The following is a 15692-nucleotide window of genomic DNA, read 5'->3' on the forward strand; positions in this document are numbered from 1 at the left end:
ACGATTATTATTATTATTATTCTTAACATCGGGTTCGCGAACGCCGATAGTGAGTTCCTAGCCTATCGGCTTTCTCTTTTGTTTTGCTGCCTAGCAGCAACCAGGTGAAAGTGTTCAGGTTGTTCTGCACACCAAGTTGTTCTAGAAGCTCTAGCTCTTCTTCTGGAAGCCAGAGGAAGCACTTAACGATGGAAGCTCAGAGACCCTTTTCAAGGTTGGTCATACACCCTGCCACACATCGTTGAGGGAGGAGCAGTACTGCCTGAGCCATTCGTTCATGTGTTCGTCGGCAAAGTTCAGCCGTAACATTGTACGGTGTACACCTACCGACTCAAAGCAAAGCTTAATGCCTTGCGCGGATGCAGTCCTTACGGCTAGGAGGAGTTTCCTCCGGATGGATTAGAGTCGTCATACAGGACTCATCCATCGGCTTCGATAGCCTTCGCTGCAAATGAAGGCCTGGCCGTTGCCGGTCGAGCCCTCTTTGCTGCCTTTTGTGTCGAGGAGTTAGGATCGTCCGAGAACCGCTGCCGCTTCGGTTTCCCCTTAGCCGCAGATGCCCTGAAGGCTCCTTTCCCCTCAACCTTGGCACAACTTTTGGGTAGTGCGTTGCCCGAAGGCGGTGTGCCCGGAAGCGGTTTGTCTGAAGGCTATTTGCTGTCCGTGGACAGGTGCTTACCCATGGGCAAGACTTTAGCCTCAACAGGTGGCGCCGATTGGAGCCTGGGGTCAGCAGTGCTGTGACAGAAGGGGCCTGCTTAAGGACTGGGTCCCAATTGGATTGGTTCCCATCTGAGTAAGTGGAGAATCTGAGTCTAGACTCAGGTGTCACCGTTTACGGCCACATCTTAACCGGTAGTCACACCTTGGCTTGGGGTTTTGATTACCGCTTGGCTTCAGGTGTCACCTCCCGTTTCCTGGCGGATCTTCCTTACTGAGCTCCCTCACCACGACAAAGTAGGTATTCGTCGAGGGAGGGGTACGGTACTCTTGAAGTTACAGTCTTAAATGAGGTGCGCTAACAGGCGTCAAAGTCCAGATCCAATTGGATTGTCGTGCTAACGATTATTAGTGGCGCGGCTGATACGACCGGACTGCTCCATAGAGTTTTTTCAATTGCGTGGTTAAAGTCGCCCCATAGGGAAAGGATTCACTGGTTTACCTCATAATTTCACAGCCGTCTTTTTTTCCTCACTTTGTACTAAAACCTGCTCTTATTGTAGACTTAAACATTCGTGAATTTTCCTTTCTAACTCATGATCCAATGAAACTTTACTAGAACTTTGCGTCTGATTGGTTTATATCACGGCTCATATCACTGGTAATGCAGTTCATTCAGCACATTAAGCTAAATGTCATTTTGCCGCCTTTTGTATGTTTTGCTTCGCTTGAATTCGTGCTTGAGGACTTCAGTGCTATAGGAAGCCAGTCGTTTGAGTGCGGCAGTGTTATTTCAAGAATTAGCGTTGAAATTATTAGAATTATGTGTCTCCAATTGTGTCTTTAGCGTGTGAAAAGTACAGGAACGTGATAACTCCAAGAAGTTGGAAAAAGAATGGAAGTGGTTCGGAGTTATGACATCGCGCGTTTGGTTCTTGGTTAGACAATGACATTTCAGTTGTTTTTGCGTCTAGATCGGTGTTTATTGCAATATTTCTGTGCAGGTTACCTCAGGGATAGTAAATTAGATGCGGCCGCCCGGTTGTTCTGCAAAACCAGTCCGTACTTAGTGCAAGAAAATGAGCTCGTCCGGAAAGGCTTCTGGCCGTTCTCTCTGCGGCATGATCACCTCAAGGACATCATCACGGAGTTCTGCGAGATTCAGTGCGAAGGTCAGTTGGCGCGTTCCTCCTTTAAGTGTAATATAATAGAGTCATCTCTTCCAGTTGTAAAGTTCATTGATTCGCTGCCGGAAAAGGAGCAGAGTCGGTTCCCCAAACACGGCACCCTCCTGGCAAAGATCAGTCTCCTCTTGAAAATCGCTAAGGAGAACTGCGCGGGAAGGAAAGATGATGATCAGAAAATTAAAAGGTAAAGATGACAACCAATGGAAATCCGTTTCCAAGGGTGTGATGTGTTCCACTGCCCTCCGCGTAACGGGCGACCGAATTGTTTGGGTAGACTTGATTGAAATGGTTTTGATTTCAGGAGGAAGACAGTGTCGGAATGTCCATCATTTGAGGCGACCCAAGAAAAAGATCTTCCCGGTTTTTCGCCACGTTTGCGTCGATCGTTTCCCCAGTGCTCATCGAGTAAGAAACCCAGGCACTACGAGTCGACAGACGAGGACACACCTGGAGTTCGTTGCGCTGCCTCCCACTCATCAGATAGTGAAGCCAGCAATAAATCTCCAAAACCAAACCGAAAGGCGACTCCTGCAGATGAAGACTTGGTTGATACCGCGCCTGTCCCTAACTTCCCAGTAAGTATGAACTTTTGAGTTTCGCTTTCATTTTTATTTTGATCTTTTTCTCGTCCCTAGGCTATATCCGCGGCCTTACTGGAAAATGCTGAGTTCCAGAACAAATTGGTGGAAAATATCAACAAGAAGTTATCGTCGGGGCCAGCGCCAACTCCAGAAAAGGTTGTTTCTGAGGAAAAACCAGACGCAGAAAAGCCGTCAGACAATATCGCGGTTCAATTTGAAGAAATGATAAAGAGCATCCTCGACGAAACGGAGAAAGATCCGAGATTCGATGATTTAGTCGAAAGTATTGTTTGTAAGTTCAGGCTTCGAGTATGTCTTGTATTACGGGAATTTAGGAACTCCTTTCCACAGTGTCAAACAACACATCCGAGGTGAAGCCGATGAAAACTAACCAGGCGACGCAGTACAGCCCGATACAAACAACTTCTGGAGCAAGCTCTACACCAGCACCTGAGGTTCCCGCTGAAGCGCCGCTCAGTGAACCCACCCTCAAACAACGCCTTCGATCTCGCAAATCGAATGTTTCCGTGCAGCCTCCTAAACCGAAAGGTTCTTCAAAGACATCCAAAGCAAACATCTCTGTGGAATCAGTCAAGGCAAATGTGTCAGGGGATCCTCCTAAGGACACAAATAAAAATTCGCAGGAACCGCCACCGTTCACCCCATCCAATTGCATCACAAACGTAGCAGACGTGAAGGCGAGTTCGTCCTTTCTTGATTCGGGTATGTCGACTTCAAAGGTGGTGGTCCAGAGCCCAAACGGCACGATGTTCACAAGTACTCCCCTGCTTTCAGACTCACTTCTAGGCAGCACGGGCAGCCAGCTTCTGGGCCAATTGAGTGACAATCTCCTGATTGACATGGCCACTGGGCAGACCATTCCGTTCCTAATGTCTGATGACATGAACACCATCTACTTGAATACGACCAGCGACCCTACATGCTACAGTAGTGTCCACGTCGGAAGTATAATTGAAGCTCCAGACTTGGGGGCTGTTAGTATTTTACCGCCGAATATTGCGTCTATTTCGGTTCCAGTTAACCAAAAGTGTGTGGAGGCATCGGCAGTGAGTGTGAGTATTATGCCAAACAACGCGCCGCCAACGACCACCGAAATTGCCGTTCCTGGTCCGTCTGCACCTACGCTTTTGATATCGGGTGCGTCGTCGGTTCCAGTGTCGTTGGAGTCTAAGATCACCGATCGAGAAAAGGTCACACCTGGTGTGGGTGTTGCATCCAGTGCGTTAGCAAAGAATCTCTCAACACCCAGACGCAGGTCATCTCACGTTCGAGTGTTAAATTTTACTCCTCCAAAAGGTGCTTCCGACGTGCAAGTTACCGTAAAGCCGTCACAACCCCCTCCAACTGAACTTCTGGAACCTGAATCACAAGCTAAGCCAACAGAAATACCAACTGCAGTTGTAGAGCCAACTGAGAAGCCTCAAGACGTCAAAATTATCGGAGAAGTGATCACCATTTCCAACGAGTCTTCGAACTCCAGCAGCAATAATGGCTTTGCTAAGACAACCTCTGATGTTACTGTCATTCATCAAACCATCTCTGACACTCCGAGGCGTAAAAGTGAAGATCGGCGCTCCTGCGTGCGCGTGTTGTCGAAGCAGACCTCATCTGAAACTGGCGGCGATGTACCGCAACAAAAGAAATCTGCAATCAAAAGACCATCTGAGGCTCAAACCAAAAGTACCAAAAAGCGGCGGAAACAAGACAGCACGAATGAGGAGCAAAAACCTGCTTCACCAGAAGTGCCAAGCGATCCAATGCAAGAGTGGGCGCGGATGCGATCAATTGCACCCGGCAAGTGGGATCAACATCTCCGAGCAGTTTGCGCAACAGAACAAGCTGCAAAGCCGCCTCCACCTTCAACAAGGAAGAGAAGACGCAAACTACGACCCTTTCAGCGTAACAAAAAGGCTCAAGCAGGGCACTCGCCCACAGAAGATCAACCTGAACCTGCGAAAATTGAGCCGGAAAAGCCTAGCGAAGAACGGGAAGCGGAGCCAGTGCAACCCTCTCCTGGAAGGCAATCCGCCAAAAAAGCTCTGATTGAATTCAAAATATCGACGCCAATAAAGGTAGGCAAATCTCCGGCTAAGCAGAAGTCTAAGGTGGTAGATTCTCCGCGTGATCAACCGTCGGTCGTTTTCAAACAACCAGCAAAGTGCGAGTCACCAAAGCCTCCATCAGAAAGTGTTGTTCAGCCTGCGCAGTGTCCTAGTAAAGCTCCTGAACGAATTAACCCTCCAGAAGAAGTGAAATTGGCGCAAGCGTTACTTGAAAGCCGCTCAAATAACATTGGCCTGTTATTAGATACTCCATACAAACTAGATGCCGTGGGAGTACCTATTACACCTGGGTTCCTAATACCAGACAGTAACACCACTCCAATGATCCGGTTGACTTCTTTTCGAGGCCAGATTTCCATGTGCAAAAATCCAGATTTACCAACGCCAAATTATGCAATAACGCCTGGTTCGGGTCTTACGCCGTTTGATAAGGATACACCTCGTAGCGGATACTACAGCAACAACCCAACGGATTATTCCTCTGGGAGTTCATACTATCGACCGGATGAATCAGATGACCTAGATAAGCAATTCGACGCTATGTTGGCTGAAAATAGAAAGAAAGCCAGAGAGAAGTCAGTTTTTCCGCTATCATCAATACCCGAAACTCAGGAGAGTCGTGAAGTTTCACAGGAGGAAACCTCGAATCAAACAGTTGTCACAGCAATCAACAAACCCACTGAGCCTCGTGAGCACATCATAAAATGCCACCATGTGCCTGAGAATATCGCCTCACCGGCGAAGCTTACTGCGTCGCCGCACTATACCTTAAGTGACGGCCTTTCGAAAGATATTAGCAACGCGTCCGGTTCAACTAGTTCAGATTCCAGTTCATGTTCCCATTCAAGTTCGTCTGATTCAGAATGCGGAGACAGCGCTAAATCAGAGGATGATGATATCTCTTGGGTTGAGCCTGGATTGAATAACGCATCAGACGCCACTAACAACGACACTAAAGGAATTGTAGATGACGACGGTGAAGTTCGTTACCCGATAAGAAATTGGATTACGCCGAAAAAGGCTCAAAATCAAACCAACTTAAATTCGAATTCGGACAAAACTGACAAGAAACTCGCTGATGTTGTTGACAAAATTAAAAGCAAGGCAGTGGCTCAACCAATGCAAACGAAACGGATTGAATCATTGGAAGAGAAACGACTTCGTATAAAAGAGAAGTTACACAAGGATTTTGCCTCAATGGAGACAAAGCGTGCTTGTCACGTGGCTTTGGTCAAACCAAAAGGAAGGCTAATGACTACCCATATCCGCACCAAGAAAGTTCCCATCGTACAACTACAGAAACCAGTCGAAGTACCAAAGCCTAATCGAACAAAAATTGAACTTTTGACCTCATTGAATTTATCACATAAAAATATAGAAAAATCGGCATTAACATGCAGACCGACTACACCTTCGGACATTGTTGAGACAGACGAATTTCCCAAATTGCAAGTGGATGAGGACTCAAAAGATAGTGCTGACGCAATGGAGGTTCGGAAGGCAGCATTCGTACTCACAAATATGATGAAGGGTTCCGCAAACCCGATGCCACCGAGTACCACAAGTGACTCTATTTCGTTGAAGAAACAGAATGTGGAGCAATCAGTTGAAACTAATGCCAAAGGTCGTCGAAGAAATCCTAAAAAAGCTGCTCCCGAGCCAACAGAAGAGAAATTGGATTTGCCACATAAACCGGTTACCAGGGGTGCAACTAAGAATATTAAAAAACAGTTGAAGGAAGACGAACAGAGTAAAGCCACTGACGCGGATAGGGTTTCTCCAGAGAAGAAGAAATCTTCACAAAAAGAGGAAATCCCAGAAATAATACCCGAAAAAGAAACCCACGAACAGAAACAGAATTTAAGGGAAATAGAACCGACAACTACGGAGACATGTGCTCAAGATACATCGCTCGAATTTGCAGCTCCTGCTGGGTCATCTTCATCTGATCAGGAAGAGGATGTGGATCCATACGATGCTTGCGAGTTGGATACTATTGATGAGAACGATAAATTACGATATTTGCAAATCACCCACAACGCATCAAAGTCCAATAGTGCAACGCAACCTCAAATGTCATCGGAAGAAATGAAAAATCTGTCGAGTTCAATTATGAATATTTATCTCAACGGAGCACCGCACCAAATTGTTGTCTCAGATGAAATTGAACTTTTCTCCAATTCACCATCTGTGGCGCTCGTTGGAAAAGTTACAAAGGCTACTGAGGAAAAATCGACAGCAGCATCGAAGAGAAAACCAAAATCAGTGGCAAATAGGGCGAAGAAGGTTAAATCGGAGGAAAGTGAAACTGATGTACCTCGGCAAAAAAATGCGAGTGTTCCACATTTGCAGCCAAAAATCACAATTAAATACAAACAAGCTGCGTCAAAGAAGGTTGTGGGTAATAAACTCAAGACGGAGAGTGTTGTTAGCAACAAGATTCAGAAGAAAAGGTTAGTCGTTAGTTTTTATAATTTATTGCAGCGACATTATACTTGTTATTTTCTTTTCTATGTTTCCATTGGAGTTTTACGTTCTGTGTTGCTAAGGTTTGGTACTTCGTTTTCCGAATAATTTACCCCTACATGTGTCGGTTATTTCCCCTATCGAATATTTGATAGGATCCTCTGTCCATTCTCTCAACATTCGTCTCTACTCTATTAATTTCGAGCAAACGAACATGGTGCAACGTAGCAACGTATGCAAAACATTCGAGAGACTCATTTTACCCAGAGCGCTGCCAAGGTTTCCCACAATTATCGAGTCCATTAAGTAATTGTCACATGTGGTAATCTTATTCCTCACGTTTTCTGCCAAACCAATTCTCAATGCACGCCACGAATTCACAGGTTGACCAGCGTTCCTGACTAGATAATGTGGACTGCATCATCTCGGTCACGAGCTCCATGAGCTTTGGACTACCAATGCTAGGTTTCCTCCTAGCTTGATATTAGGGTATCCATGCCTCCCTCATTGTTAATCATTGTGAAGTTCAGCTTAGCATTGATCATTAATCCCCGATATTTAATGGTCAATTTTTAAACAATCTCGTGGTTATCAACCGCCGATATTAAAGGTGTTGCTTTTCTTTAGACAGAGGATAAAGGTGATCAGGTTCAATTTAATCGTGTTTAACATCTCACTCAATATTCGCCGTGTCGTCGTCCTTGGGGCACTACAGACGGTTTCGAGTAGATAGATATCAGTAGTCGTTCCGAAGAGCCGAATTAGCGTTGTATTGCGCCCTTTCGATGCCACACTCCTAAGACTGCCGTATTAAGAGCAAGAAGATCAGAATCCCGGGTCAGATCTTCAGAGCTAGTCCCTAGCATTTATCAAGGAGAGCAGTTCTCACATCCTTCAGCTAGAGATTTCCTTGAAGTCCTCAAAGAATGGTTTATCTAGTGTTTAGCGTGGCTCTAGCTAGAGTCGGGCAATCATAAAGAGAGTGCTTGAGGATTTCTTCCTCCTCTCCGTAACTTCGACAATGCGAACTGTAGGGTATTCTGAGTTTGGCGGTATGGTGAGTCATATTGTATGCATTTGCATGCGCCTAGCAAAAAAGTTCTTGCGATTAGATCTTGTTATAGGGGGGCAAAATCCTCCTTGACTTTGTTCAGGTGGTGACCTTTCACTGTGGTCTGCAGCTGCTAAGTAGTAGTGCCAGCAGATTCCACCCTTAACAGCCGCTAATGTTTGTGCTTCGTCAGTCCCCATCGGACCGTCGATTTCTTACTTTTTCTAACAGCTTGTTTGTGATGTCGTCTGGATCCAAGGCATTGTTAGGTTTCTCGGAGCGAAACACTTTCAGCTTTGCATTCTTTATTCTTAACCGCACTCTATAATCCGCCTTTTCCATTGCCTTCAGACACTTTCCTTCATAGCCATCCAGTGGTCCATGGGAATCCTGGGGTTTTGAAGGCGCAATGATTGAACGAGTTTGTCGTTATCCATGCTGATTGTCGGCAGCCAGATGCGAGCCGCTGGTTTCCTGGGGATCTCGTTCTTTGGGATCGCCATCAGCTTTACGTAATCCCAGGCGTCGCTGATCTTAGCCACGCACGTACCGCATACTATAACAGGGATTCCACGAACCATTTGAGAATAATCGAAGCAGGGGATGAATCCCCTCTGTTCTCCTTGGTCGTCCAAGAGATGCTCGATGACTATCTGCGTTAGGTTGCCCTCAATGCTGGTCCAAATGTGCGGTGTCAGTTTGCTTACCTGTTTGCAGAGTTTGTTTATCCGTTTATAGAGTTTGTTTGGCATCCCTTGCATACTTTGCTCCCTTTATGTTGCTTTGCGACTATATCTTCAGATCGATTGCATTTTAAGGCGACGGGCTTCGTCTTCAATTGATTTCCCAGGTGTCACATCGGGTGTATCAGCCCTCGATGCCCTTTTCGCTGATCGCTGCGGTGAACGACGCATTTTTGTGTTGCACCACCGTGACCTCCTCCGGAACCTTCGAGGTCCATCATCAATGCCATACCAGAGCGTCTGTTCGTGCAAGTAGCTACCGACAATAGCTGCGAGATAGGTGGAAGCTCCAATCGTGGCCAGGCACTATCGTATAAGGTTCCAATTGGCCTAATTAAATGCATTCCTCACGTCCAGGGTCACTACCACTCAAATTTGCTGGTGCTGCCTATTCCTTGAATTGCATTTTCGGCCAAACCAGTAACCATTTTGATGACATCAATGGTTGATATGGCTTTACGGAACCAATACTGCCCAGCTGAAAGCTCTCCTTAGCTCTCGACGATCGAGAGTAATCTGTTGTAAATAACCCACTCCAACATTTTCCCAATAGTATCTAAAAGACATATGCAGGTTTACCAGCTTTAGGCAGCAATACCAGCTTCTGCCGATTCCATGCTGTAGGGAATATGCCCTTGGATATCCACCCTTCGAACAATTCAGCGAACATGTCCAGTCTGGATTTTACGAAGAACTTAAGGACTCTGTTCTTATCAGCTATTCTGCTGCAGATCTCCAACAGATCGTCCGTGGTTACTACAGAAATTGCCGTCACTTCCAGAAATCTCTGAAATGTGTCAGTACCCCTCTCTTGCTGAGGGAATAGCCCCTGCATGATTTTCAACAAGAAAGTAGGACACATTATGGGGATGGCCGGCCTCTCAACCATCCCATCACAATCCTATAGGCGCGCCCCCACGGGTTTACATCCGCTTACGAGCAGAGCTTCTTAAAGCATTTCCTCTTGCTGAATGGCATTCTTGAGGTTTTTGTGGGCTACCTTGTAAGCATGCTCCTTTCGTATGTATCTGATCACTCTTACCTATCGCTCTCTGAGCCGTTCATCTGGCTCGGGGAATGATCACCTCCTAGGCATGAATGCGTCACATGTCTTGGCAATGCATTGCGTGACATGGAGACCTCTCTCTTCATGCCTTAGTAGGTTAGCCTAGCCACCAAGAAGCTTTCCTCGTCCAATGCTTTTTGAGACCAGCCTGATGCCCTTCTCGGCTTTAGCTATAGTGTCGGCTGCCTCCTCAGTTCTAAGATGATTACATGGTAATCGCTGTTGGTGTAGTTCTCGCAAAACTAAATCCAGCTAAACAAAAGCCTCTAATAGACTTCAGCTACTCTTCCTGCCTTCCTGGCCCAAGCGTTGAAGTCACCGGCCACCACCCTTGAACTTCGTCCCCTTGCATCGAGATGCAATGATTGAAGTTTATTTGATTAAACCTCATTTTTCCATTGCAGTCAACACCTTCCAAAATTCCGCGCATTTACCACTTCCGGCAATATGCCGGTTATCCGTTCTCTCCTTTCCTTCACACAATACGCATTTGGGATAATAAAAACTTGTTTTTCCTATTCGCCAGTGTTGATTTATATTTTGCAAATTGCGATATTTCGGAAACCAGTTGTTCCCGTTATCAGTGCTAACAAGTCCTGATGAAATGTCGGTGTTTGCAAAATATAAATCAACACTAGCGAATAGGAAAAGCAAGTTTTTATTATTTCAAATAATTAATCACTATAAATACCATTCAGACGCATTTGGGGTCTCTATTGCACTCCTTGGCAATATGTCCTTTCTCCCCATACTTTCTGCATCGATCGGATCTATCAATACCACAGGTGTATGCCTTCACAAAGTGTCCAAACAAGCACCTCTTTAATGAAACCTGCTCTCGCATGCGCTGTCTGCACTGGTGGACGCATTGTGGTCGTTTGAATATTACCACAGAATTTTCCTCCAGTTTAAATTGCTCTTTTGATGCAGTGCATATTTCTTCTCTGGATGTCACTTCGTCAAGGTCCTTGCAATGTATATACATAGGTTTCATGCTTTTGGGCCCGAACTGTGACGTTCTCCCCAAGCGTGTTCTTCACTTGGGTGCGAAACCCTTCATTTTTGCCCAAGCTGGATTTTGTTTAACTCAAACCTGAGATCGTTCTTCTGGGTCCTTCGGATCTTGCTGATACTTCCACCCAGATCTTTCAGGCGGCGATATTTCGTTTCTTTTCATAATCATTATTAACTTTAATCATAAATTTTCCTTTCTATCGAATACTTCTCTCATAGGTCATAAGCGTATTCTACCGCGAACTGTATTTTTATGTGCTTTTTTAATATTTCAGCCCATTAAAGTCAGTCAGAGAGACAGCAGCCAGTGTTGAATCGTCAAAAACGGATCTCACAATGACTCTTAATACGACGTCCGACACCCAAGCGCCTATCAATACTGAGGACATATTCGCTGTATTATCTCACATACATGGAAATGAGCCGGCAGAATAAGGATTTACATAAGACAATTTTTCAGTTATTATTAAGTATGAAAATATTTATTGAACGTTGGATCATGCGTTACTTTTTTTCGCGAGGAGACAAGTTAAGTTTAAGAGCAAGCATTCTGTGCATACTCTATTGAATGTACTGACTTATTTATTTTGTCATTTTTTATAAATTAGGATGACTATTATAAGGGACGTTATTTTGATGACCTATGTAAATTTTGTTTTGATTCGATTATTTTGAAAAAAAAGGATAAATGAAAATAAATGTACAAAGTACAGTATGTTTCGGCTTCTTAATTATGCTGAGTGTATTACAGACTGTGCGATAGTCGAGTTGGATAAGTGTTAGCCTCCCGATCTAAGACTTCGTGCTCAAGTCAGCACTGCATCATGGATATTGGGGTGCTTGCTGCACAGCTGATAAAAGCTATACGTTTCTTCGGAAGGCCCCCCTGCGTAAAGCATTTTACACTCACTGACACACTGTCTTAAGCCTTCCTGAAATCGCTGAAGAGTAGGAGTGGCGGCGATTTAACACGGGATGCTTTTCTACTCTGGAAAGAATGGTGGTAGTAAAAGCAGTAGTTTAGGATGGGGGAATTTGAAGTGCAAGGTGAGTGGCAACACTTTGCTCGGACATGTAATGAGGAGGCAGTTTTGGTGACGCAAAGGAGCAGAGCGTTGCTAACCCTCTCTTCCTTCTCTTGTGGATGATATAGAAAACCAGCAGCAGTAGCATACGAAATTATCTTTGTCATCAACTATGTCATGCTTCCTCAAACACCCCGACTACGTTGGTGGCATCTGCTTGCTCTCTCAGCAAGTCATGGACCTTGGCCAAATGGCTCTATGTTTGAAAAAAGGTAGCAGGGTTGAACTAAAGACAAACACCAACAAAAAGTTAGAGCACTTCATTCAATACCGTAATGGTTGCACTACAGTACGCTGTAGGAGGCAATGTGGTCAGCATTGCGCTCGCCTAAGATTATTACCCTGATTTGACTCAGGCACTCATTCGCAACTGAATCGGTTGGTATTCGACATCCAGTCGCGATAACAAATCCCTCTGCCACCAGATTGGGATTTCGTTACGGCAGCCCAGCGCTGTAACCACTTGAGCCACCCGGACACTCGCTGGAAGTATTAGCAGTGCTAAATTCGCCTTCGCTGTTTTGTTCAAAATCTTCAAATACAACCTCAATACAATACTAACATCAAGTTGATTGTGATTGGTCCGTGAGAATGTTCTCTCTGCGCTACTATATGGGAATAATGCATGAAAAGTGACCGCCACTGTTACTGTTAGTCGAAAAGTTCAAACTTTTATCAATTCATCTGTTCGTCATGTCATTGGGGATCTTTGGATTGAAACAATAACTAATGAAAAATTTGGTTGGCGTAGAAACTAAATAAGCGGAACTGACAAAGGATAGGTCAAACAAGGACGAGCGACAACTACATTGCGAGTTAAGCCATGTAGTGAAACCCATTATCCCTGTCGCTCTAGAACATATAGCGTAGAACAGTGGAGGAGGAATGCGAGCTTCCTAGAAAATCGTGGAGACGGTTGAAGTACATCGCCAGAAACCTATAGCACCGTCAACTACAATTCTGCAGAATTCTATTTTTGGCTCTGTGACGTTTTAATTACAGTTGGTAGTTATCCAATAAAAACTTCTTTTCTTTAACTTCTGCAGGTACAGTTGTCTTGACAACTACGAGTGCTATAGTTGGAAAAACAAGTTGCCCTTGATAACTAAAAAATATGCAAACTAATTTTAGTTGCAGTTGCAGTTGATAAGTGTAATTTAACTACATTTTCTCCGATACTGGCTGTCAGATACCTATTTAGAAGTAGAATTTGAGGTCTCATTGAATGACATTGTTAATGGAAAAATGATTGTGGAGCCTGCTTTGTTAATATTATATGATTGCCCACGGATCATCGCGTCAATGTTACTGTGATCAAGCAGTAGGCTGTATCGGTGAAAAGTTTGTATAGATATAGCAATTCGTATGTTTGAACTCCAAATCAATAGTAACAAGTCGGAAATCAGAAGGGCGGTGCTTCAGGTATGAAAGGTTTGGTGAATTTTTTATGTAAGAATATTAGGGTGAAAGATGGTTCTGTTGGTAATGTGTATGTGTTAAATAAGTCATACCATTCACTTGTCCTTTATTCTATGGTATTGTGACAACATTATTGCAGCGATATAGCAAAATTTTTAAAAGGGTCAAAAGAGGGATGAAGACGGGTACGGTTTCGTAGCAAGGCAGAGGTAACTCATCAGACGCTGTCTCACCTCTGCCCTGGGAGCAGCGTGACCGAAGCGGTTAGCAGGTATTATACGCTCCCTTTTATAATTCGCAAGACACGACAAGAGTGCGAATTATATTCAACGTAAATCTGTCCACAGTTCGGACTAAAGCTTGGCCGGGGCTAGATAATTTTTGTTTAGGGATTTTTGAATTTTGGGTATTAGATCCAAAAAGAGGAGTCCGAGGACCATAACGGGTGGGAGTAAGTTGCTCTCCATTTCGTCCGGTCCGACATCAAGTGGATGGAATTCTTCAATCCCTAAACAAACCTAAAACCTCGTTTAGCCCCCTAATTTTAATTACAGAGTGGTATTACGTTCAGTGGCGTGGGTTGAGAATTAGGGGAATCAACATTTCTTCAATTTATAGAGTTCAGTTTTTAAAATTAGTTTAAGTGGTTTGGTCCGGTCCGACACAAGCGGATGCGGACTTAGGACTCAACAGATTTCAAACAGAATATTTTAAGTAGTCAGGACCTCGCTCGTTAGCTGTTTTGTGCACCTAGGATCTACGAACAAGGACGTGCAGTGTTTAGGCCCATGTTACCATACCAAAATCACATAATCTATATCATAATCATAATCTATAAGAGACGCCCAACGTGAGGTCCGAGTTGTTGTGTACGCAACACTTTCCAATTTCATGGCCAGTGAGAGGTAGCTGACCAATTTTAAGAATAGTAATGGTGTCTATTTAAAAAAAATTGTGTGGCGGAAGAGTAAGCGTTGATGAAGGAGTGTCCTCTGATTAGCGTGGAGTATTGGCTCAACTAATTGAAAATTATAAACCTAGCAACATTTTTAATACTGATGAAACTGGTCTATTTTTAAAAATGTATGCCGGAGGAAACACACAGTAAGGAAAGGTTGAAGTTTATATTGGCTGTCAACATGGAATGTTCAGAAACGTTGAAGCCACTCATCATCGGAAGAACCGCAAAGCCTAGGTGTTTTAGAGCCATCCAATCATTTCCCAACAACTTACAGATCGAAGCAGAAGACGTGGATGACCACAGAGTTTTTTAATGAATAGCTGCTATCATTAAATAGCGATATGAAACGTAAAAAGTGACAAATCTGGTGGTTCCTGGACAATTGAACAGCGTCTAATGTATGATAGAACTTATTTTTTTTTGCTCCAAACACGACATCAAAGCAACAGCCCTCGAAACGTTTTGCCGTCATGAGGTTGTGAAGATAGTTTAAAAGAGCGTTGAAAATGATAATAAGCCTTCCATATCTATTCTCACAGCTATGTTGATTGTTGAGAAAGCACGGAGGAGTGTGAACACGTCATTTTCACTTGTTGTCGGAAATGTGGATTTCCTATTGATTCCCAATCAAATGAAGTTTCTCAAATTACACTACCACCTTAGGATTTTTACCCTATATTAGGGGATGCCTCTATTGAATATTACGTTCGAGTTGACGACGACTAAGCAATATGGGAAGTCCTGCCTGATGCTGACATCCTGGCCTCACAAGACACTCCTCAGGCATGTAATCAAGATCAAACTGACGACCATGAAGATCGGGAACTACAACTGGTAGTTCTAAAGGAAGACTGTACATCCTTGGAAAAGCTCCGTCAGTTTTTTCTCCAGATATAGTAGAAAAATATTCTAATAAATATGTATGAACACATAAGCAGATATTTTTCTTTGCAGGCGGTAGTTGAACCCAAAGTATTTGGTGCCTTATTTACTCTGACGAAAGTTGTGGATATCGCAAGATTTGGTACCTAGGAAAAATATAATTATGCAAACCTTATTAAAATTTCCAAATATATTCATACATGCCAATGTTGCTTTTTCACGATTCTCGATAATTCGAACTCTTTTTCCCATCTCTCATTAGTTTGAACCTTTCGGTAATTTGAAACTCTTGCTAAATCGAAGTTTTTTGATGGTACCGCAAACATCAAATTATCAGGGATCGATTATATTTACATATTGTCTGATGGGATGCTGTGTCCTTCCTCTGTGATGTGCTGTACTACAATTAATTACAGAGATGCGGTCTTCCTTTCCTTTTTCCTAACAGTTTCCGTTTCTCTCCTCATACCTCGGAGAACCGTCTTTTGGGTTT

At 44.0% G+C, this 15692-nt stretch overlaps 1 protein-coding gene across 2 annotated transcripts; it reads left to right on the forward strand.

Annotated features, from left to right (window-relative positions):
• The first annotated feature begins 1382 nt into the window (after positions 1-1382).
• On the forward strand, positions 1383-11567 carry LOC119657643 (mucin-17). Of its 2 annotated transcripts, XM_038064649.1 has the most exons (8): positions 1383-1598; positions 1665-1832; positions 1887-2031; positions 2149-2422; positions 2483-2720; positions 2780-3151; positions 3224-6965; positions 11128-11567. In XM_038064649.1, exons 1-8 carry the CDS (start codon positions 1556-1558, stop codon positions 11285-11287), a joined length of 5142 nt encoding a protein of 1713 aa, XP_037920577.1. In that variant the 5' UTR covers positions 1383-1555; the 3' UTR covers positions 11288-11567. The 2 variants fall into 2 exon arrangements, with proteins under 2 accessions (XP_037920577.1, XP_037920576.1); XM_038064648.1 differs by having other exon boundaries at positions 2780-6965.
• The last annotated feature ends 4125 nt before the right edge of the window (positions 11568-15692 follow it).

The sequence above is a fragment of the Hermetia illucens genome, chromosome 5 (genome assembly GCF_905115235.1).
Source record: "Hermetia illucens chromosome 5, iHerIll2.2.curated.20191125, whole genome shotgun sequence".
NCBI lineage: Eukaryota > Metazoa > Arthropoda > Insecta > Diptera > Stratiomyidae > Hermetia > Hermetia illucens.